At 46.9% G+C, this 22,831-nt stretch overlaps 1 protein-coding gene across 5 annotated transcripts in view; it reads right to left on the bottom strand.

Annotated features, from left to right (window-relative positions):
- cadm1a (cell adhesion molecule 1a) overlaps positions 1-20,211 on the bottom strand; it is a 217,164-nt gene extending 196,953 nt beyond the window's left edge. For 4 of the 5 annotated variants that reach the window (XM_029173251.3, XM_029173253.3, XM_029173254.3 and 1 more), the window contains exon 1: positions 19,884-20,211. In XM_029173251.3, the coding sequence (XP_029029084.1) occupies positions 19,884-19,956 (73 nt within the window). In that variant the 5' untranslated portion in view covers positions 19,957-20,211. The remainder of the gene's footprint in view (positions 1-19,883) is intronic. The other variant, XM_029173255.3, reaches the window with a different exon arrangement.
- Positions 20,212-22,831: the final 2,620 nt, after the last annotated feature.

Here is a 22,831-nt window from a genome sequence, read left to right as displayed (position 1 = left end):
TGCAGCGTCCATCAGTGGGTCAACAGAAGCACAGTAGCTGTGAGCCGATGGCGTGGATTTGGTCGGACCGACCTGAAGAAGAGCCTCATTCAGCCACTTAGACATGTTCTTCAGCAGTAAGGAGACAAAATGGACTTTTAAGGATATTCTCTCAGGATTCGAGAGCTTGATTTACAACTATTGTCATACGAGTCTGGTGGTTATTTCGCTCGGCTGAGGTACAAACTTCCATTTAAGGCCTGAAGAATCCTCCGGTGCCGCTGAACTCCATCACTCGGGCCGTTCCTCGCCGGGCTGTAATTGTTTGAAGGTGTGCAAACAAGTTCGATTCTGTCCTTCATTTGAAAAACGAATGCTCTCGGGAACCTAAAAACATATTACGCACGCTGCTCACGTTACAAAAGGACCACGTCTTGGTTTTATGCAATCCTGCCATTTTTGGAACTTACCAAACGGAGTGTGTGTATTGTGCTCCAAGGAGGACTTAGGTCCAACAGGTCCACAGAACCGTTCGTTCCATCATTAAACAAACTAACTAGCCTGCAGCTGCACGCCTGGAGGAAGACGCTCCCATCGTTAGAATCGGAGCGTCGATCTGACACGCGGCACTCGTTTCGCGCTTCCACCACCGACTCCTCCGTCGCCCGTGAGTGGGAGGACAGAACAGAAAACGACACGACGCCATATGTTGGGACGCGTCTTTCACCGCACACTCAACGCGTCCATTTGCCTGATGAGCTCACATTTCATTTAATATTAAGCCCTCGCCCAACTTCCCACCTCACTGCACAGAGCAGGCGAGTGTTGGTCGTCTGCTCTGTTAATGCCACGCGTTCTTACAGCATCTGTTGACAAACACGAGGCGAAGGAGGATGTTGACATATAAAATCTGGTGCGATTATTGCAGCTTTGCCATAATTAGGATCTGGCGATGCAGTGATTTACAGATCAATTGAAACGATATGCACACACGCCTTCCTACCCAGGTTTCTATAGAGTCCTCAGAAGCCCGCCCCCCCCTGGGCCTTTCCTTCTCATTCCACTCCACTGGGCCGAGACTGGAACGAGTTGCATAAGACTCCAACTGGACAAATTAATCTGTTCCTGTTTTTGAGGCTGCCATCAGAGACCTTAATCCAGATGCATGCTGTTGCTCTCCGGTTTAATAACTACCCGACAGTCACCGTGCTGTTTCATTGCTTGTTTTATTCCCTTTAAACTAGGTCTCGCCTGCATTGGCTCGTTGTGTTTGTCAGTCACCCACACAAGGCGCGTTGTTCCTCGGCTCTAACCTGCCTCATCACCTGACTCGGCCTCTGTTTGCTCTCCTCCGTCGCTCTTTTTGCACTGTTGTTGTTTTGTTAAAGCCCATTTTCTCCCCGTTTCCTCCCCGTTTGGACGCGGCCGTTCCAGATCGTTGCTACACAACAAAACGGGTTTCCACATTGGCCTAGAAGAATAGAAACACTCCATGGTAAATCCCATTAAACACTATTAATATTGTTACTCTAAAGTGCAAAGGGAGGCAGTCCTGCAAAATATAACCCTGGATTGTTTCACGGACAAAGGCCGTGTGGTGAGAACACGTTGCCGTTGCCAGGGACGACGTGCCACCGCTCGCTGCCAGAGAATCAGGTGGGCTCCGCACCTTGACCCACTCCCCCCCGGTTCCTCGGTTAACGCCTGACTGACGCCTGAATGAAGTTGCACAGAATGCGCGAAAGGGAAGCTCCGAGTTGGTAACGCGGCGGCTCGTTCGCTTCCTGTGCGCGGCTGAATGGCCAAGGTCCTCGTCTCCGAGCTGCCGAAGAGCCGTGGAGCTCTGCCAACGTGCGTCTCCAGCACAACAGCCCACATTTCTCGCTGCCTTTTGACAACCAATGCCACTGCCTTGATCTGCCTTCTAGCCTCCTCCTCTGACCCTTTGTGCGGGGCTGCTTTTCATTCACTGCATCAGAGCAAGGCCCATGGGACGCTGATTCATCTCGGCAAACAAAGATTATTGACACAAGATGATGAAATACTTATTTTGAGGTTTAGAAAAGTGTCTTTATAGATATATATGTTTTATGTGTAACTGGTTAAACAGCGATCTTTCCCCACAAGAACAATTCGACAACTACGTTTTTCTAAAGGACTAAAAAAGGCCTTCAGCAACAACGCAAGGCCTTGGATTCAAATAATACATTTTTCACTTCTCCAGCGTTTAAATCTACCTGAACAAGGTGCTGCAGACCGACGCAGCCTCGTAATAGAATCACATTCTCCTCTGGTCTTGGCCTTGATGACACAACGAGGCCCGATGTGTCTTAGCACAAGGGAAACGTGTTAACTTGAAAGTCTCATAACAGACCAGGCCGCATCTGCTTTAATTCGTCAAAGCAAAGCGATTCCCTCGTTAGCATGACGCGCCGTGTGCGCTATCAAGGTGGGGGAGGCCGCTCACGGAGGTTACATGCTCCAATTAGTCGGGGTTCCCATCCGCCCCTGACAGCGCTGCAGCCCCCACCGCGCATGTGCCCTCGCTGACACCGCCGCCGCCGCCGCCTGACACAAGCCCGGTGACGACCGAACAGCGCACGCCGCTTCCTGGAACAGGACGCGGGCACATTTATCCTGCAGCATGCGCGCGAGAGAGAGAGAAAGAGAGCGAGCGAGCGGTTTCAAAATGGCATTCAGCCTCAACTGAAAGCTCCTCATCCCTGCGTGCAGACGTTATGTAACTCCAGCTGTTTCCGCTGTTGGGTTAATGCTCCATCAGAGGAAGCCTGCACCACATTCAGCGCTACGTCTTCCATCCTGGCAGGGAGCGACAGCCCTGGGCCCGCAGCTACTGTCACCACATTTTACAGCAGCCTTCGTTCAATTTACTGCGGTGTCGACTTCATGAATATTCCAGTGGTGGTGGTGGAAAGGCATTTTCCCTATTTATGACATGGCCACTTCGGGTTAACGTCAAAGTTGTGGAAAATACGAACAAATCCCTGTTTCAGAGCGTGTTGGGGGTTGAGGGGGGTTGGGGGGGGCACCAATGGGAATGACATTTGAATTAATGTTGCAGAACCAGATTAGTTCTATGCACATTAAGCCACTTAATATAAGTTGATCAACATTTTTTTTTAATCTGCAAAAGCAGCTTCAGTGCAGCGTTAATCTGGCTTGTTTATTCTCCATTCTGCTGACAAATGCACCAGAAGGTGGTGACGCCACGACTTCTTGTCTGCACCATAACACACACGCACGCACAGGATGGAACACAACTATTCCATATACTATGCCAACCAGCAACCTACAATACGCGGTGAAATAAATACCTGAGCCGCTGTCTCACCGCAGATCGAAGAGCCTCAGGCTGTTTGGATTCCAGACGCTTGTAGACACTGGTCGAGCTACTACGCTAACGTTAGCATGCGGGCACTATTTTGCGTCTAGTTAAAGAATACCACGTGATTAAGACAGACATGGATTTCAGCATCTGTGATAATTGACTATGACAATAAACACTGTACTACACACATTAAAAAAACAACAACTAGACAATAGAACAAACATAAAAATCTTGCACCTTGAACAAACACTTGCACCCTTGACCTCTCTAGGACTTGAATCTAGGCCTGAACATTTCAGTACAGCTCACAGCAACGCGAGGCTGTAATATCTTAGGTGGGCACACAATAAATCAGGCCATGTACGAATTTAATGACATGCAAATAATGTTATGCAATATTATCCAGAACATGCATGGCCCATTCCTGCATTCAAACACATTTTTGCACATGTGCAAAAACATAAAAAATGAATAAATATAATAATTCCTCAGGCAACAGAAGCCTGTGCTCGTTTGCTGTATGGCACCGCACCGTGTATCCTCCAAGTAACGGGAATCCTTTAATTGACCTTATATAGCGGAGTAAAGTAGGTGATTAGCCGGGATCGATCAGAGTCCTTTCACAACAACCAGCGACATTTCCTCCATTATTTTTGTTTTATTCTTTAAATTTCCTTTATTTTGCTTTCTTCTCATCTGAAGGCCCCACAGCTGAGTAAGCATCCAGCACAAGGCTAATATCTCCTCACTAATGAAACCCTTCATCTTCCATCCTTGGTTTTTCTTTTTTTCTATGGCAATGGTGTGAACTACAGTATGAGAATTATGCAATTCCTTGCAAATGGAAAGAAACTAAGCTGGGGAGGAAGGCGGGGAGCAGGGGCCCTGGCTGACTTGAGAGAGACTGGGGCCCCTAAAAGCTGAGGTCTTGGTTCTTTACAGATTAGAAGATCAGTCCTCCCAGCACTTCCCCCCGGGGCTGAGCAAAAGGAGAGCTGTGGAGGAAACGCTTTTATTCCGATGCAGCCCTGCCAGTCTTTCCATCCCACAGCTACGGATGCTCAATCTCCTCTCTGAACCAGCTCCCAAAAAACAGGCTTTTCTGCTGTAATGCAGAATAAATCTCTAATTACAATTTTGGGCTTGAGTAGCAGAAGTCATAATTATGGTACCTCTTATTATGCAAATTAATTGACTGATTCCAAAGAATTAATTACCCCTTGTCCCAAGTTTGATTAACAAATGAGAGTTTGCAGCTTCTATTTTGATTTGTTGTTTGGATTTCTCTGTTTCTGGAGGAAAGAATGGGATAACAGGGAAACAAAAGGTGATGCAGACGCTACAGGATAAATGTGAAATTTAATGAATGTTTACTCACGGCTACATCCACTCTACAGATAAGCCTTTGTGAAAAGCCAGTGTCCATAGCTATGGGAGTTTAATTTGGTCCAAATTGAGGACATAAATTTATTTTTAAAGACAAATTTCAAAACAAATGTTACAGTAAAGCTGCAAGTTGAGCATTTATCCCCAAGAATGAAAGACAAATAATAGTAACTAATATCTAAGGCCAATGAAAAGGAATCAAGTGCAGTTTGAGATCAATCCAGTCTAGACTGAGGTGCTCACACACGAGCCAGATCCAGGAAGACGTTATGGGAAAAATGGATAGAGCCCTGACAGAAACCCAGAGCAACAGGCCTTATCGCTCAGCATCAGTGGCCGACTCCACTAACGCCCTCACAGCTGAATGGTAGCACATCCCTGGATCCAGAATCTGGTGGGAAGCCTTTTATGACGAGTGGAGGTTAAAGCGGCAGATTAATGCTGCGTTGTGTGGAATAAGGTGTGCGGTAATTATTTAAGAGTGTTGGTGAGGTAGTGTCACAGTTAAAGGAGCTGCTCACAATATGAATGAAAGATCTAGTCGATCATGTATAATAGCTCTTTAAAGACCAGTCCAAGTGTGAGACTTTTGCCCCAGCGCCGCATAATAGCTGTGATGTGACTACAGTATATATGAAATAGAGTTGTATCACCTCACCCTCCTTGACATTTTCAAAGTTAGCCCACCTCCAAGAAAGCGTGAAACGAGTGGTCCTAATCCCTGCCTTAGCTCCGACTCAGTGCCTCCGGTTCATCTCCAGCAGGATTCAAAACAAAGGACTGGCAAATGAAATGCATGGGCAGAGAGGCAGCGCACAATGTGGTGCACCTGAATAGAGTGAAATGAACTAGCCTTGACAAAGCCAGGGAGATGAGAAAGGGTCCCGTCAAAGCTCGGAGGCCTGATTTGCCTCACTGAATGAGAAACCCCTCAAAGCTGGAAAAAGACGGACCCTTGACTTGCACTTGTAGAAAAAAATTGGACACATGCTTTACATTCTTCTCCCGTCATTATCGCTCCATCACGACGGCGGTGTGAATTAACAGTTTAATTGGCTCTGTTAAACAGACAGAGACAGGTCATATAGGAAGCGCGCCGCTCGATTCAATAAGTCGCCAGCGCTCGAACCGCCCGCCAAGGTCGGCGTTCAAAGGCTCGGTAATAACGCAGGTTGCAAAAGACAATAGACAAGTGTCAGAGCAAAACAATCCAATCCACATCACACATCGGCATCCAGCCTTTGGGTTTGTTTTGCAATAAGCCTGCAGTTGTCATTGGCAGGGCTAATTACGAGGGCAGCAGCTATACTACAGGATAAATTTCCACACAACAGAAACCTAATTTTGTCTGTCGGGCATTTAAATTCTTCCTTCCTATGGAAGATAACAGGAGAATGCGAATAGCAATTAAATGCTGCTCAACCTGGGTGAGATTACACTCTTGGAAAAGACAGCCAATAAGAGCGGGTTTATTGCCTCGGAGAAGTGAGAGGAAAGACAATGTGGTGGAAAACAAGATTGTTGCCCCAACTGCAATAAAAGGAAGGACTTAAAGCGCCTCTGTTTAGAGCCAGGCATGTGACGGCGCATATTATTTTTATGTGACACGCGGCCCGTTTAAAGGATGCGCTTCATCTTAACCTCTTTAACTTCATTTACCGTAGCTGCGTGCGGAACAAAGGCTCGCCGACGTTCACGCCACCAGCAGTTGTGGCGTCGCGCGAGTGCTTGTTCGGCATTAACAAACCCGTCGCCCGTTTTACACCTCAAGCGTCGCTGCTCTATTTGTTCTACATCCCGTTTTACGCGTCCTATAGATTTGTGGACCGCTTGTAGACAGAGTAAACCCGACCACCTGTGTCTGACAACTCGCACGACAGCAGGTTCAGTCATATACAGTAAGAAACATAAACACTGAGTTATTACAGCACAATGGCCGCTTTCATTCACGGCATGAACATTTAAGTTCCACTTGATCAAAGAGTGCCCTGTTATTATTGTGTCCTCCTTATTCCACGCCGCAGCAGCTCACACTTATTTTAAGCAACACATGCAGCTGCTGCCTGAGGCCCTTTCTAAATCTGACATTCAGCTATAAAGCGTCCAGTCACTCGTTATTGATGAATGAAAACTGCAACGTGATGCTACAGTAAAGCCGAATTTATAACCCAATTAATCGCAGCGCACCCAAGGACGGTGGCGCCGGTGCCCGGCGGCTCTCGCCGTTTCCCCCCCCCGCTGCGCTTTTCCAAAACCGCCGTGATGCGGCCCTCGACCGACGACCGTTGTGACGAGCACGTAAACGCCACGCTGGGTTCTGTGACTCAGAAATCAAGCCGCAAGGTGGGTATGCTCTTATCATCCGACTTGTGCTTTGGTGCATCTCCAGCTCCTGTTAGGTCTGGATCAATGGATGGTCAATCCTTTCCCTGAGAGGACGTATCGATCTGGATCCTCGGGCTGACCAACCTCTAATCTCTTGAAACGGTGCGGTGCTCCGCCTGCTCTTTGGAGACACAGTGCACAGCACAAAAATACAACTATGTCAGAGAAATCTATTCACTGCTGCTTCGGCAGTCTGTAATGTGAAACATGTTCGATATCAAATACTGGGCCTCCCACTGTGGGGAGTTTAGGAGGCTGTTTGGATGTTGTGCACACATCGAATGGCCCGTCTTCATACCATGCAGATCTCATCGCAAGGGTTTAGGGTGATTCCACTGAAGGAATAAACTTTACAAAGATCCGTGTTCTGCCAAGGCATTAAACAAGTGTAAACAAGACCACATAGGATGCATTTAACCCAATTAGCGGCGTCAGGACTACTATTAATCCATTCTAACCACTTTTCAAGGGTTACACAACTTCCCCGATGTGCTGAGTCAATGTGCACTAACACACACGTAAGCACTGCTCAGGCCTGACTTCTGTCTCATGGGATGAGTTCAACATAGTGTGAATTAAAGCCACAATGTCTTGGAAATATTTGATGAAGGCTAAGTGCAGAGAGGCCACTTGGGGCCTGAGCAGCTCCCTTTTTTGTGTGACTGGGAGAAAAGTGAAGCTGCTTTGTCCGCGCGCGTCGACGATGGCGGTTGTTTTAAGAAGCCGCGGTTTAAAATCAACAGGTTTTATTTTGCTCTGGGCCACTGTAATTGCTAAGTACTGTAAAGCTGATTAAAGTAATGGGGAATGGAATCAAGTCGTTGCTTAGCTGTGGGAATTAATTTCCTAGAAAGGTAGCAGTGCAAGGCTAAACACACACACACACACACACACACACACACACACACACACACACACACACACACACACACACACACACACACACACACACACACACACACACACACACACACACACACACACACACACACACACACACACACACACACGCGGTAAGAGAACACGGGTCCTGTCGCTGCACAAACAGCACGGCCGGTGAAACGTGAGCACATCTGTCCAGGAGCCGCACACTGCAGTAGTTTTGTTTACTCCAGTCTGAGGGGGCTGCGATGGTTGGAGCAGGGCCCCTGGTTCCACAGAAAGAAAGACTTCACTCAGCGCTACTATATAGAGTCATATTTTAAACAATAGTTTGCCTCAGCCCTGCCCAACACCTCCGGGACCGACTTGAAAACTGACAGCAAGTCACATCAGTGGCCGGATTCCCTCATTCTCTTGTGGCTGGATGGGAGCAAATCCCTGCAGCTAAATTCGGAATATGGTGAAAAGCCTTTCAACAACAGCATCATAGTTCGTGCCTATACAGTATATGTATGTCTAGTGGTTGTATTGTTAGTTTACTTTTCAGACCATCACTATTTCTCTTCGAATGAGTTGAACAGAACTGCTGAGCGTTTCCGACTGCTAAACTGCCTAATTGCTTTGACACGCAGCAAAATCTAATAAGCCTTAAAATTGTTGATCAGCTGGAAACGAACCCAGACCCATTATTAGGGGACCTCAGTCACCTGGAGAGTGGAGGCGCTGGCCTCATCCTGCTGACGCGTCAGCCAGACGCGTTATGCAAAAACTGCTCCGAGAGTCTAATATAGCAGCGCACGCTGCCGGGCCGGGCCTCCGCGGCAGAATCCCGTATTATGATGCAGAATACCAGCGGGTCAGACGAGGCCGTGTGGCTTTGCAGCCGTTTTGGGGGAGATTTGTGGCGGTCAGATGACAGCTGCTCTATAGGTGACCTTCCTTTAAATGTGATGACTATATGGCATTTCAGTCTGTCTAGGACGCATTCAATAAGGAAGAGGCTCCTGAAGGAATAAACAGAGATGGAGGTACATGGTTCAGCTCAAACCTGAATTAACTGAATAATAAAAAGGTTAATAGCGCCTTTCTCTATTAATTTTCCTCTTCAAACTTTTTTTTTTTCTGTGACATAAGATCGAGCAGCTCGTCTTAGTCACCATCACCACCTCGCTGTTGCTAATGGCTGCAGGCTACGCGTACGCACACACACAGGTATGCAAAGCAACGCAGGGTAACTGATGCAGTATTTATGCCGTGCAGAAACACGGCGGCGCTGCGCTGATGACAGTGCGGCGCGGAAAATTACTAAGCAGCCTCTCCACAGGCCCCACTGATTATTGTCTGAGGCTGGCTGCAGCGCAATCCTCTGGCTGGGCGTTAATGCAACTAAACTTCACAGAAAGCCTGTAATGTGGCGCTACGCTGGACTAAGAGGAGGGTGCGAAGTATCTGCAGGAGTCGTGATGTAATCTGTGATCACACACACACACACACACACACACCCTAAAAAGTAGATCTAGGCAACCCAATTAACAAATCACATCTTACTGTAAAGACCAAAACCTGGATAATAAAGAAATTAAACTAGAAATAAATGCATGCAGGTACCTTAAAGTGTTCACTCTACAGCAGGACTGACTCATACGTCACGTCCGTGTTGTCCCTTTTAAGGCTCACAGCTTTTTCTCTTGGTCAAACTTCATTTAATTAAAGTCCAGTTCAACCAACTGCTCATGAATTTCCGTGGGAAACACACTGTCGGTTTCTAAGCCATGGTAAATGAATGGCTGGCACCAGCTCAGAACCATATAGCAAGCGGCCGCCAGGCCGTGCGAAACACTGGTCCTGGTCCCAGTAGCTTCAATCTGCGTGGTGCGGCTGGGATTCACCACCAGTGGGAGATATCAAGCCTCATAATCGAATCAGACGCCACACAACCCAGTTTCCAATTGACAAACAATGCGTTACTTCATTCTTTCATGAAGGAAGCATAAAGGGCCATAAATACATAATTGCCAGGCTTTCATTGAGATGGTCTGCGCGTTGAATCAGTGCACTGCCATCTGTTTGATCCCCATTCACGCGTGTTCTATAGGAGTTGACAAAATCCATCAATCAGTATCAGTATGTGGTTAGTGAAATGCAGAGAACTAGAAAAAAAAAATGGTACAAATGCCAACGATCGTGTCTTTTGGACAGAGTCAGTCAAAGGTTAAACAACGGGCATTCAAACAAAAGAGCAAGTGAGAGGTTCTAAAATAGGATGCACCAACCAAGTTAGATGAAGTAAGTCAATATTCATCTGATTGGAGCAACAATGAACATAAAGCCTGGGCAAAAGTCACAACTAGATCCAAAGCCTTGAAGCGTCATGCACCTTGTATCACTTTCCTAATGTAAAAACATTCCAACTAGGACATTTTAGGGAAATAAAGCCAATTGTGACGATTACTAGTGTGACTGTCAATGACTGATCACACGTTACGTTCCTCCATGAAATGCTCATGGATCAGCTTTAAAAGGATCAAATCTTGAAGTAGCTGCCGTGCTGGACCCGCAGTCACAGTCTGCTTGCTTCGCCATTTTTCCTCTAAAATGACCCATAGTTGTCATTTTTCCAAACATTAGTGTGACAAAATAGACGGCGGACTGACACGGCCGTCACATTCAGCCTTTGCCATTTTTGCTCAAAAATGACCCACCCTTGTCATCTTTCTGCACATTAGCTTGACAAAATAGAAAGGAGATTGAAGTGGCACCATCTGTGGATGACAGAGGACGCCGTGAATTGATTTTTACTGTCTGATGGGCTCGTTCACACTCCTTATTTCTTTATTTATCTTTGAGTGACAACATTTTTTAACAAATTAAAAGCTGGCGACTACATGGCGACGTACTACATTTTAATTTGTAAATGCCTATGTCAATTCAACTAAATGATCACCAATTATTTCCTGATGAATCAAGATCAGTGCAACACTTGTATTACAGAGGAGAGGGCAATTAAACTTTAACATGTCTGAAGAAGTGGACGCCCACTCATTCACCTGCTGTAAAAGCTGAACGGGAACAGGTTTTAATTGCGCCGACACTTACAGGTGGCAGGCATGAAGCCAGGCTTCATCCACGCTGAAGTGTGAGGAGGCACCGATGCGGCGCTGCCGTGGTTACTGTGCTTCTAAAGGGATGCAGGGTGATGAAACTTATTTAAAGGTGTGATGTTACAATAAGTTGCATGGCATGAACGGATGCGGTGCATTAGTTTGAGCAGCAGAAAGCAGCAAACCAGGGAAAGACGGAGTTAATGTCAACTTCTTAGTCATTTACCAATTCATAGAGAGCCAATGCGTTTGAAAGCTACGCTAATCTGAGCACACCTTGGTGCTGGAGGTCTTGAGGCCTCCATCAGACCAAGAATAAAGTTGGTGAGAACGTATCCATGCCCCGTTAATGGATGCTTATGTGTGCAATGCGAAAAAAATGACCTCTCTAAGGTATAATGGTGTCACATGGCTTTCAAGAAGAGCTAATAGAGCCTTCTTAGCTACAATTACAGGCCAATCATTGTGGTGTGGGAGGCAACATAATGTATGTCGAGCAAAGCACGAGCGTACACTAGTACTGTTCAATGGGTCACAGTTGATACGGAGGATTTGCAGGGACAGGAACACAGTGTCAGCGTGGGCGGCGGCGGTAAGAGAACACACTGTCTCGCATCGCAACTTGACAAACCACCCGCTCGGCTCGTGAACTTCTCCCGTTGATATATGTGAGCAGGCAGCATCCACTGGCGTTCGATCACGCTTATGGAATTAAAACCATTAGGAGGCAGCGCGGCTTGTAAAACGCCGCACGTAGGCGCCGCTGACGACACCCGGCTCCTGCCGGGCGGAGGAGACGCAATCGGCGGCCGGTTTGGAACCGAAAACAACCGACGCACCTGAAGTAAACACCGCTCAAAAGGTCAGGAGACCGTGCAGCGCATGAATTACGCATCAACTTTTTCCTAACTTCACAGACGCCGCTATCTTGCACGTCTTGCATCACCACAAGCGGCAACTCAAAGAATAAGTGTTCCCCGCAATAAGCAACGTGGGGAGAATTAGATGATCCTCACATGTCAGGTCAACTCTGCAACGCCAGACAACCAATCAATACGCAGACAGTTTGCTCGACTCGCAGCTTCTCATCCTCAAAAAAAAAAAAAAATTCTTATGCGGATTAACTGCTCCTTCCCCCGTTTTCATTTTCAGTGGAGAAGGTATTAATCTGACAGCCAAGTGAAGCCCAACAAATACTACACACTTCAAAGCAGCAGGAACTGCTTTGGAAAACCGGCCAGGTTCAAACATTTCCTCTCATTTCTATTTTCAGCCAGAGACACGTACCCGGCCCATGGTGTTTTAAACAACTTGCAGTAAACCCTACAGTCGCTTACTGATGTTCCCGCTGAAGATCTGAGCTCATTTAGGTTGCACAGTAGAGCCGAGGACGCGGATGAAGCCCAGATGAACCGCCGGCTTCTTTCTCCCAAGCAGATCCATCCCATCAATCTGTCATCTCCACTTGATTGTTATTTAATGCTTTTTTTTTACTGGAGCCATTTTCTCAGTGTGCCTCATTTATTTCAAGTTCAATTTGTCACATCCTACATTTCACAGGAAGACTTTCACTTCCTACACAGAGCCATGTGTCTGCAAATGGCTGGGCTGCATTTGGTTTATGGTTACTGGATAATTACGGGAGGAGATGAGCGTGGCTTATTCTCTGCTGGGCACACGCTCCCATCCAGCTTGAGTGACGGACGGCTGGATGGACAGATAGAAAACCGTTTTAGCGCAGCAGCTTGACTTGAGGCCAAACAGCAAAGAGTGATGACCTTGCGAAGGGTTAAAGTGTTGTCCATACAGTGCGCTTCTGTGAGAGCATAACATGGGGGGGCTCTTTGGTTTTCTACCCTTTGGTGGACAAATTGGTATCTGTGCCTCCTGCAGGATGTGATTTCTCCCTGACTGCTCGCTGGATGGAAGAGCTGGAGCATGGGTCCACAGCACAACTTGGTTTTTGATTGTTTGTTTAAGACATAATACAATAGCTGCCACCGAAACTCATAGTAGCTACAGCTGCCATTTTTCATGTGGTAGGCCGCAAACAGAAAAGCACAACAACAAAAGTGCTGTTTTAACTCTGAAATCCTTTTTTTTTTAAATGCCTTTACAATATTTAAATATTCATAATCTTGGAGCATTATTGCTGCGTGCTGCGTTCAAGCAATAACACACAAGAGGACGAGCTGAATTCAAAGCCTGACAGATCAGAGGCTGATGGAGAGCAGGGGTGGCTTGTCCTACTTGCTCAGATCCAGTGCTGCTGTTTCCAGGGCCCGATTAATTTAGCTCCTCAAAATAAATGAAACCAAAGTTATTATGTTGAGACACAAATGCCCAACGTTTATTTATAGACAGACATCCAGTTCTGTTAATGCAGACAGCCACCGCGATGCAGCCAAGACCTGACACTGGAGGATCGGACGGCAGCAGCACCATATGCCTTTACAGCCTTCAACCAAACGGGGCCCGAGAGTCCGCTGCAATTAAACCTCAGCTGGTGCCGGTTCTCAGCAACTTGATCAGAAGCGAGTTCACAAGCAAATGTGCAAAGTGCATCCTTTATAACAGCCTGCAATGCAAATGTCTGAATGGTTCCAGCTGTATGCAGGCATTACAATAGCTCAGGGTTCGAGCCAGTAGAAAAGTAGTGCATGTTATTTAACCTGGATTATAACTAGTGGTAAACAGCCTTGGAAGAAACAGTGGTTTGTGTTTGGTTTCGGCTTTTTCTTACACAAGAGCATTAAGCTGCGACACTAAACAGCACTTCACAATCTGCAGCTTCTGCACAGGGAAGAGGAGCCATTGTTCTCGAGCAGGTAGGATTTTCCACTGCAACATTCAACTAGGACACAAAAAAAAAATAAATGAGATGGTGTGTACGGTGTAGCAGTTGTCTGGCGTCGGCGCGGAAAATATCAGTCAAGACAGAGTTACAATAGCCGAGACAAAGGACAGGAACTGAGAACAGTGGGGAGATGTGATGCATGGGAGACTGTAACAGCCTGAAGGGTCTCATCACAAGCAAATTCACCGAAATGTAATACAAGCTGGAGTGTTATGTAAAATGAAAGATGGAAGAAGTGGGATCACTCAAGCCTTCTGTGCTGCGATGGCTAATGCATACCTGTATTGTATTCAGAAGGGCATTCATTTCCCCTCTGATGATTACACTGGAACACCAGCTGTATTGTTTATTTGGTTGAAAGCACAAATGATATGCATTGATTCCTTATTCATTCATTGTTGAACTCGGCATTGTATCTATGAACGCTGGCAAAATGGGCCCAATTATAGCAGGCAACGTCTCCCTGTGACTCCGCAGCAGAGCAAGATGATGAAGGCCTCAAACTGGGAGGAAAAGAGCAATCAAAGGCCGCTTGTTGTCTTTTGTAAATTCAGAAACTGGAATGGGAAACATTTCTGGCTGTGACTGACAATGGTTCAACTTGGGACTTCGACAACCACACGCACACACAAACGTACTGGAGGCTGTTTTTGTCACTGACCCTGCATTTTATGGCCCCACTTATCAATGAAGTGCTCCAGAAAGTTACGTATAGATCTGCTGAGCTCAAAGCTTTCCGTGTGTGATTCATGTGTGATGAAATTAGGATTCTGCCAAATTAACAGAAAGTGAGTCAACAGGCTAAAGTCCCTCTGTCCGAGCTCAAGTGTGAGATGCTCAGTCAGCGTACAGACGGTGACAGTAGCAGAAGACAGAGCAGCAAGCGATGCTGCGCAGCCTCATATGCAGATATTAGCAGGTCATTCTCCATCCGGATGAGAAGTGGAGTGAGGAAGGTACGAAGCGCTGCACACAATCGACAGCTGAACTACAGATGGTCCTCACTTGTTTCAACTAATGTCTAGTTATAGTCAAAGAAAAAAAAATCACACGAGTCATGTTCGAGGACAGCTGGCTCCGCTCTACTTGCAGTGGGATATATAATGGCACAGAGACAAAAATAGACTTCACTTATCCTGGAGGTAACGCTAATGCTGTTTTAGTGGAGGTGGAAGGTTTGAGGTTCGTATAATACAACAGTGTTCACAGGCTGCGCCGAACGAGCCGTGCAAACGAGCCAAAATGGTGGCGTGTTCCTTTAAAATCTAATTAGCGGCAGCAAAGATGCCTCAGAGGGCACACAGTGAGAAAGCGCTGTGTATGTGCGACGCTTTCCTACTGTAATCCTTGAATGCATGCCTTCGAACGGCTCAGCTGCTTGCACCGGTGAGAGCGGAGGAGCTGCAGACTCCTACACGTGATGCTAAAGAAACGCATTCACCTCCGTAGCCTTTTGTGCATCAACATTATGGAGATAGGATCATGAATATTCCAACATCTGTTGAATCTGACTCCTATCACTCGTCTAATAGCCAGACTGTCTAAGTCCATCCCGGGGCCGGTAGGCTGCTGTAAAACACCAGCAGCTTGTTGCCCACACTCCCCCCTCCGCCTCTCCCTCCAGAGATTTGGAACCGGGGGGCGCTTACTTGACATCCCATCAGTTGGCGGCTCAATAACAAGTAGGCCATAAGCCCTTTTTTCCTCTCTTTGATTACACTAAGTGCACATAGGCCAGATGCGACCCAGCCCAGTCATCTGCCGCCTTGCCAGCCCAGTTACTGTAGCTCGGTGGGGCAACAGGAGGAGAGGGGGGGGGGGTCATTCCAGGTCCCCTCCCTTCAGGAATGAAGCCATTGTTTCTGCGTTGCAGCCGGGGCGGCCGCCGCGGCGCACAGACGGTGTACCGGTCCATTTCCACACCTGTTTTCCACCGCCCGGGCGCAGAGGGACTCGAACGGGTCGGAGCCGATCTGACACCGACAAAGCGCTTAAGTAGCCGAAGCTGCCCACAGCCGACGGTCGGCACCAGCGCGGGCTTTTAAGGAAAGAAGCCACGCTTAGAGATGCCGCACAGGCAGAAATTAACTATTAAAAGAGTTCCATCCGGGCACAACAGCTGTAAAAACAAGCCTTTAAATGCTGCATGCTCCAAAAGTCAAAGTCCAACAAAGCACTTTAAATGTTAACCAGCTCCAGCAGGTGAGTTACAATCACCAGCGACTACACAACAGCACCCAACTGAATTTAACAAAATAAACTACCCGCCTTGATGAAGTACTGTCATTAACTAAATGCTGATTTTTTTCTTTATGTAAATGAGACAACTAAAAAAGATGATTATGATTTTCAAGTTGATTAATAATAAATATAATTTCGTATGCAGAACTCGCAATGGGGGCATTGCGCCAGTTGCGCTAATCCTAGATCCATCTCCAAACAACCAGGAGTGGGTTCTAAACAAGAGCACTCAGACTATTACACTCATAACTCACAAAAGTAATAAACACAAAAAACACAATTCTATTGCTAAAAAAAATAATGGCTGCATAATTTCAAAAGTCCTCTTTTACATAATGAAGTGCCACACCCGGTCTGAATGAACCTACTCTGAATCAGGATATCTGCTATTTCAACAGACACCTGAACCTCCAACAAAACAGTGTGACTTTTAAAGGTTTTATTGTTTTTGCATTATTTTTTTCCCCTCTAACTTTGAAGGTTGTATATATTTAACAGAAAGGTGCCATGAACAACCAGCACCAGGAGGAAGATATTTGGGAGTAGAAGAATCCTGAGCTCATTTCTGTTAATCTCAACAATCTTAGTCAACTCCTGATAAAAATCATGCAAACTGAGGTCACGCGTCTTCATATTAAACATTAATACTTTTGCTTAGTTTGCTTCATCTTGAACTTTAAGGTTACGCTAACAGGTACAATACACCACTAGAGAGTCATTGTGAAGGAACTGACTTGACTCTGAAGAAAACATAATTATTTCCATTGAGAAAATATGCAACAAAAAAGGCACATTAGCATAATTTTACCTGCATTTGTACACAAATATGTTCTATCCTCTGGCTTTTCCACCAAAAAAAAACAACACAGAGGCCCAGAATTCAACAACAGCAACTAATCTATTCGGCTGCACCACAGTCATGCTTAAAAATACTGATGATGGTGATGATGGGAATGCTCCAACACGGCCAACGATCTAATCTGATCCAATTTAAAGATTTTATTTCACAGAAAACGTAACAAGATGTTCCACTAAACTGCCCTAATGAAATTACTTTACTGCAACAGTTGCATGACATCATGGAAACAAAAGATAATTCTCCTTCCATCTACTAGATGAACCTAAATCCCGGTGAGCTTTTGGTCAGTGTGCTGCCTCAGCACCCTCTGTCCTGCATGACAATGGGACTTCCAGCATGGTTCTATACAGAACCATGAACAACAGTTCATTTTCTCCTCCTTGTCTTGTCTTGTCTTGGAAGAAAAAAGAAAACTAATTTGTAAACTAAGAGAAAAGGTGATTTTAGACAGAGCATCCAAAAGATTAGAGATATAAATACCTTTGTCTGCCTGTGTTGATACCTAAGAATTTTTATGGCACAGCTAATATAAACAGTGGAATGGGATTTAAGATTTTGTCATGTCATTGCTCACTTCAAGCCTGTAATTTGAAAATAAATACCATCAAAGTCAAATTATTTCTATTTGAATATAAATTGGATGTGAAATCTTATGAGCACAATTTAACACTTGTACTTGATAAAAAAATTCCCCGTTTTGAGGCTTTTGAAATTGCTCAAATATTTTGCATGTGCTCCACTGTACATCACTCCTCGACTCATTCACAAAGAGCCAGCGTTATCTCTGGAGGTACAGCTCTCTGAAACAAGAGCAATGGCAGTCAAAGGCAGTGAACTGTGAATGCTGCCTCATAAGTCCATTTAATTTGGAGCACTTGTGTGATTTAATGACGCCGCCGGTCGAGCTCGCGCGCCGAAAACGGAACTTCCAGTTGGAGGGAAATTAATGGAGGCTCCTTTCTCTCCGGACCCGTCTGCCGTCCTTACAAAACTTCCCATTTACTTGCAATGAGGGGGGGGGGGGGCATCCTCCATCCATCCTGCTCGGGAGGTAAATAATTGATATGCTTTGTGCAAGTGCATCCCGAGCTTTGTTTGAAATCAGTGGAGCCATTTCCACGAAGGTGGAGCGACGCTGCCCAGAGAACAACGGGGCCCTGTTTGCTGGACTCTACTGTACGTGACTGCTGCACGGAAACCAACATTAGGGCCGTGCATCCATTTTTAATATAACGGATTAAGCCGGGTGGGTAATCCACAAACACCCACGTCTGCCTCCCTGTCCCCACTCACTGTCACAGGCTCCAGCGGCCGAGCGCTGTTTGCACGATGCAAGTTTGCAGCCGTCCACGACCCTGCAGATGTTGTGCTGCGGCCGTGATGCACGGTGAGATTCACCACCGCGCCGCACCGCAGGTCAGTCAGTTACATAAGTGTGGAGGCTCGAGCGCCTCGAACGCGTCTCCAGCGCGTGGCGGCGTGTTTCATAGCTCGTCTTGTCCCAACTAGTCCAACGTCTCCACACCTTCCCTCGTGCCAATGCGCAGATGAACTGGAAGCGCGTGAGCGTCCTCCGGTACTGTACTTAAACCAGCCCCCCCCCCCAAATAAAAACGCCGCCTTGCCGCGGACAGCATCACCACAACACTTCAAGCGGCACCGCGAACCAACGCGCGTCCGCTCCCCCCTCATCACCCCCCCCTCAGCATCGCCGCTCGTTCCAAGGCTGGACGCGTAAAAAAGAAAGAACAAAAAAACCACACACACACACACACACAACAATAACAACAACCGTGTCGCAGTTGTCGCCCCTCGTCCGCTTTCCGCCGCGCGGACGCGTCTCAAACACGTTTACTACGACGCCTGACGCCGCGCGTTTGCGCCGCGGCAGGACTGGAAACACAGCCCGAAGCGCAGTTGGGAACTCGGGCCAATTAAGCGTCCATTGTTCGCCAGGGCGAGCGGGGACGAGTTACGGGGGAACGCGAAGAGCCGCGCGCACGAGCCGTCGCTCGTTTCCGGTTCGGCAAACGTTTCGTTCGCCAAATGCGACTCGTTTTATTGGAATGTCAACTTTACAACATGTTCTCCGCTCGATCCAACAGCCTCCCAGCGAAACCCAGCTGGCAGAGCGGCGGTAAACGGCGTCCTAAAACTTCCATTCTATAGAAAACAGCTGCTCATCTGCGAGCCGAATTTGGACCCGGGTTCTGTTGCACAAACACGTCTCGGGTGATGCTACACGCAACGTGAACGTCCGACGGACCGCCGGGCGTTTAGATTTGCACACTTGTGAATGGAGTTTGCCGTAGCGCTCCGTCGCACGTTCCCTTCAACGCCGTTTACCGTGATTTATAGCGGTCCGAGCTCCGCGACCAACAACGCGCCGTAAAAGTAACGGAACCGGCCGGACCGAGCCCGGTCAAGTCCGTCAAACACGCGCCGCCGCGGTTCTCGGGCGACGAAAGCCTCGCCGTTGTCGTTACACAACGGACCTGGCAACATTTAAGAGTTGCCAGCTGTGTATCGAAGAAGCGATTAATAACGGCGAGCGCGACAAAAGTGATGCAGCCTCGTGTTCCGGGGCGCCGCCGCGCTTCCCGCTCGCCACGCGCGCAAACGAGCTCCCCGCGATCGATGTTGCAACTTTACGCGCAGTTTCTTGCGGGTTTCCACGCGTGCAACAACAACAACCGCCGCCGCCGCCGCCGCCACGCAGCCGAACGCTCCGCGGCGCCGCGCTCGCCTCGAACGTCGCACGAACGCGGTCAAAATCGCCCGTCCGCGTCCACGCCCGTGCAGACGTGACGGGAAAGTGCGTGGCGGTGAAAGCAAAAGTCTTACCTTTTTGAAGAGCCGCTTGAAAGAGGAATAAAAAGAGAATAGTCGCGGGAGAGCCGCAGCCAGCGTTCGCCATGTTGGACACCTGCTTCAGTATGGAAGAGAGAGGCAGCTTCACCTATAGCTACGACGGGACTCAGTTAATGAGATGCAAGAGAGGGAGGGTGTTCACCATGTTCCGTTAATTCGCGCTTTTGATGAATCGTGACAGTTTTTTTTTTATTCTGCTCTCGCAATTTACCGAGCGTGAAACACAAACTCAGCGAGTTTCTTAGTGCGTCGGAGCTCTGTTGTGCTGCAGGAGGGTGGAGTGTGTGAGACGGAGTGAGTGGCATCGTTGTGTTTTTGGACTGTATTATGCTCCACCCTCTTTTGCACTAAAGACATTTTGATTTTTCCCCCCCCCCAAGTCCATTTATTAATCCACTCACCTCCTGACTATTCAATTTCAGGCGAGCAGGGCCAGACACAGTATTTCTGGGGCCCCGGGGCCCCGGTCCCACCCTCCCCGGCACCTGATTAGGCCCCATTCACCAGAGAATCTAGCAGCGGGTTGATTTGATGGAGCCGGAGGAAAGCGAGGCCAAAGTGCCCATCGCAGCAGCTAACCTGAGGAGCTGCACAATCAAATGGAGTTGGTCTATTTCACTTCCTGAAAGAAAATCAATATTAGCGTTTCTTTTTTATTTGTTTTCTGTCCCAGCTGCGCTCACCTACTAAATAGTGCATTAAATGTCAAACTGTGTCCTACTGATCCTTTTTAAATATATATGAAACGCCGATGTCTTTTTACTTGGGAACCTGTATAATTGCAATAAAATATTCTGTGAAGTGCCCACAAAATATACATAAATAATGTTACCTTTTGAAATGAAAGCTGATCCCTCATTTTCTAATGCGGTGTTCACTTCAAACACAGCCGACAAATAACTGTCTTATTTAGTTACATGTCTTTTGTGTTGTAAAAATAGGAGAAAGCAGGAAGTAGGTCAGCCGGTAAAACAGGAGTCTTGGATCTGAAGTAACACTGTCTAACTCACTGGCGTCCTCTCCTCATTCATAAATATCACCCTGAGGTTCTTTTACATGGAGCTGCTCCCCTTAAAATACAGCAGGTAGCATGACCTCAGCCCTGGAAGCTCCGGCTTCTGTCCCTCTACCTCCACCTGAGATCACTATCCTCACCACAGCAGCACCCGGAGATTAGAACCGGCGTTAAAGCAGAACCCTGGCAGAATTCACCCCCAGATCCAACACTACATGGCACCCTGACAAGATACCCTGGGGACATGCTCATAAGCCTGCTCCACAAAACCCAAGCAGACTGGATGAGCAAATTCCTGTTACGCAGTAGGTGGTTCCATTAGTGACTGTCTCTATTCCTGCACATGGGCAAGTGTTTCTAGGGAAGTAGTGACATTTTACAGCGTATCCTGAAAGCTCTAGTCTTTACGTACCCTATGTCTTTCCGGAGGAGCCTCCATCAGTTGAAACTATGGGAGCTACTGTAGCTCTCCAACACTTGGTATTGAGCTTTGTGCTACACACAACCTTTTCATCCAGCACAAGAAGTGGTGGGTCCACAAGTCAGCAGCCTCATGTCAGTCCTACTGGAAGTACTGGTGCTCAGTGGCAAACTTTTCCAGTTCTTCCCGAGGCCTAGCAGGAGAGGCCGCTTTGAATTTCCCTGCTGGAAAACGGGGACAGATCAGTCGTCACATGCAGCTTTATTAGATCTAAGCTCCTCTGTTGCGGTTTTTAAATCGCTCAGTCAGAATATGTCATGTTTTACACAGTAATCATAAATTATGTATTAAATGAAATCAAATCATCTAATTATTCCAGAAGGCCGTGGCTGCTGCTCTGCCTTAAAACATGCACAGTGACGCGATCTGATCAGAGATAATGCATGTTCAGTCATAGTGCAGATAAAAAAATAACCACTAAAATAGACTGTGTCATCAAGGCCCTGTGATGTACTGACAACCTGTCCTGCCTCCTGCTCAGTGACAGCTGGGCCCAGCTCCAGCACCCTCAGAACCTCGGCGAGGAAACGCGCTGGGGGTAATAGATGCGGGGACGGATTATGTCAAGAGACGCTCGTGTGGGGATGACTGCAGGTTTGGACCGTGCTCCGTGAGCCCCCCTAGTGGTCGCGTCCCCCCAAACGCCTGCACATTTGCCACAGTCCTGCTCCAGCTGCGTTGACAACACATCTGATTTTCAAGTGAAGGTGTGTGATTCGTTTAATTGCTGCATTCCACAGTTTAGACAGCCGTGACTAACGGGCTCCAAAACAAGCTGGCGGTGCAGCTAGGATGTATTATTTATTACAGATTTGCTTTTATTCTTATATGTTATTTTATTAACTTGAACTTATAGAATCCACTGACCCCTTGCTGACTGTGTGTTTATGCTTCCTTGATTTCTATTCCGCTCTGCATTCGGCTTCTCCTCTCCCTCTGGGTACATGCCATTACCTCTGTTGCTAAGGGTTTTGTTCTTTGGAGAATAATCAAAGGTTTGTTTGGCCATGTTAACAGTGTGACTCCACTGGTAAAAAATATATATATATAATGTTAATAATGATATGGTTTTGCCCTGATGCCACTGATACAGGCTAAACATGCAGTGGAATATTATGATTATATTTATGATTATTATGATTATTGCTTAACAAATTGTAGCTCACAAGCATTTAAGCCTCCACAAGCAAATAAATGATTGTATCATTGGTATACATGAATATCAACAAGCCCAGAATATCAAGATAACAATATATTTTAGAAGACAACTAATATAATAACTACTCTTTGACCAACATTGCCATCTATTGTTACGGTTGCTTACAGAACAATAAGGGAGAATGATATGAGACAAATAAAAGCTCAAAAGAAAACAACAAAATCACCACATGCTTCTTCTTCTGTGGTCTGTAAGTTTAGGTACTT

The sequence above is a fragment of the Betta splendens genome, chromosome 14, assembly GCF_900634795.4.
Source record: "Betta splendens chromosome 14, fBetSpl5.4, whole genome shotgun sequence".
Lineage (NCBI taxonomy): Eukaryota > Metazoa > Chordata > Actinopteri > Anabantiformes > Osphronemidae > Betta > Betta splendens.
This window is presented reverse-complemented; position numbering and strand designations above follow the sequence as displayed.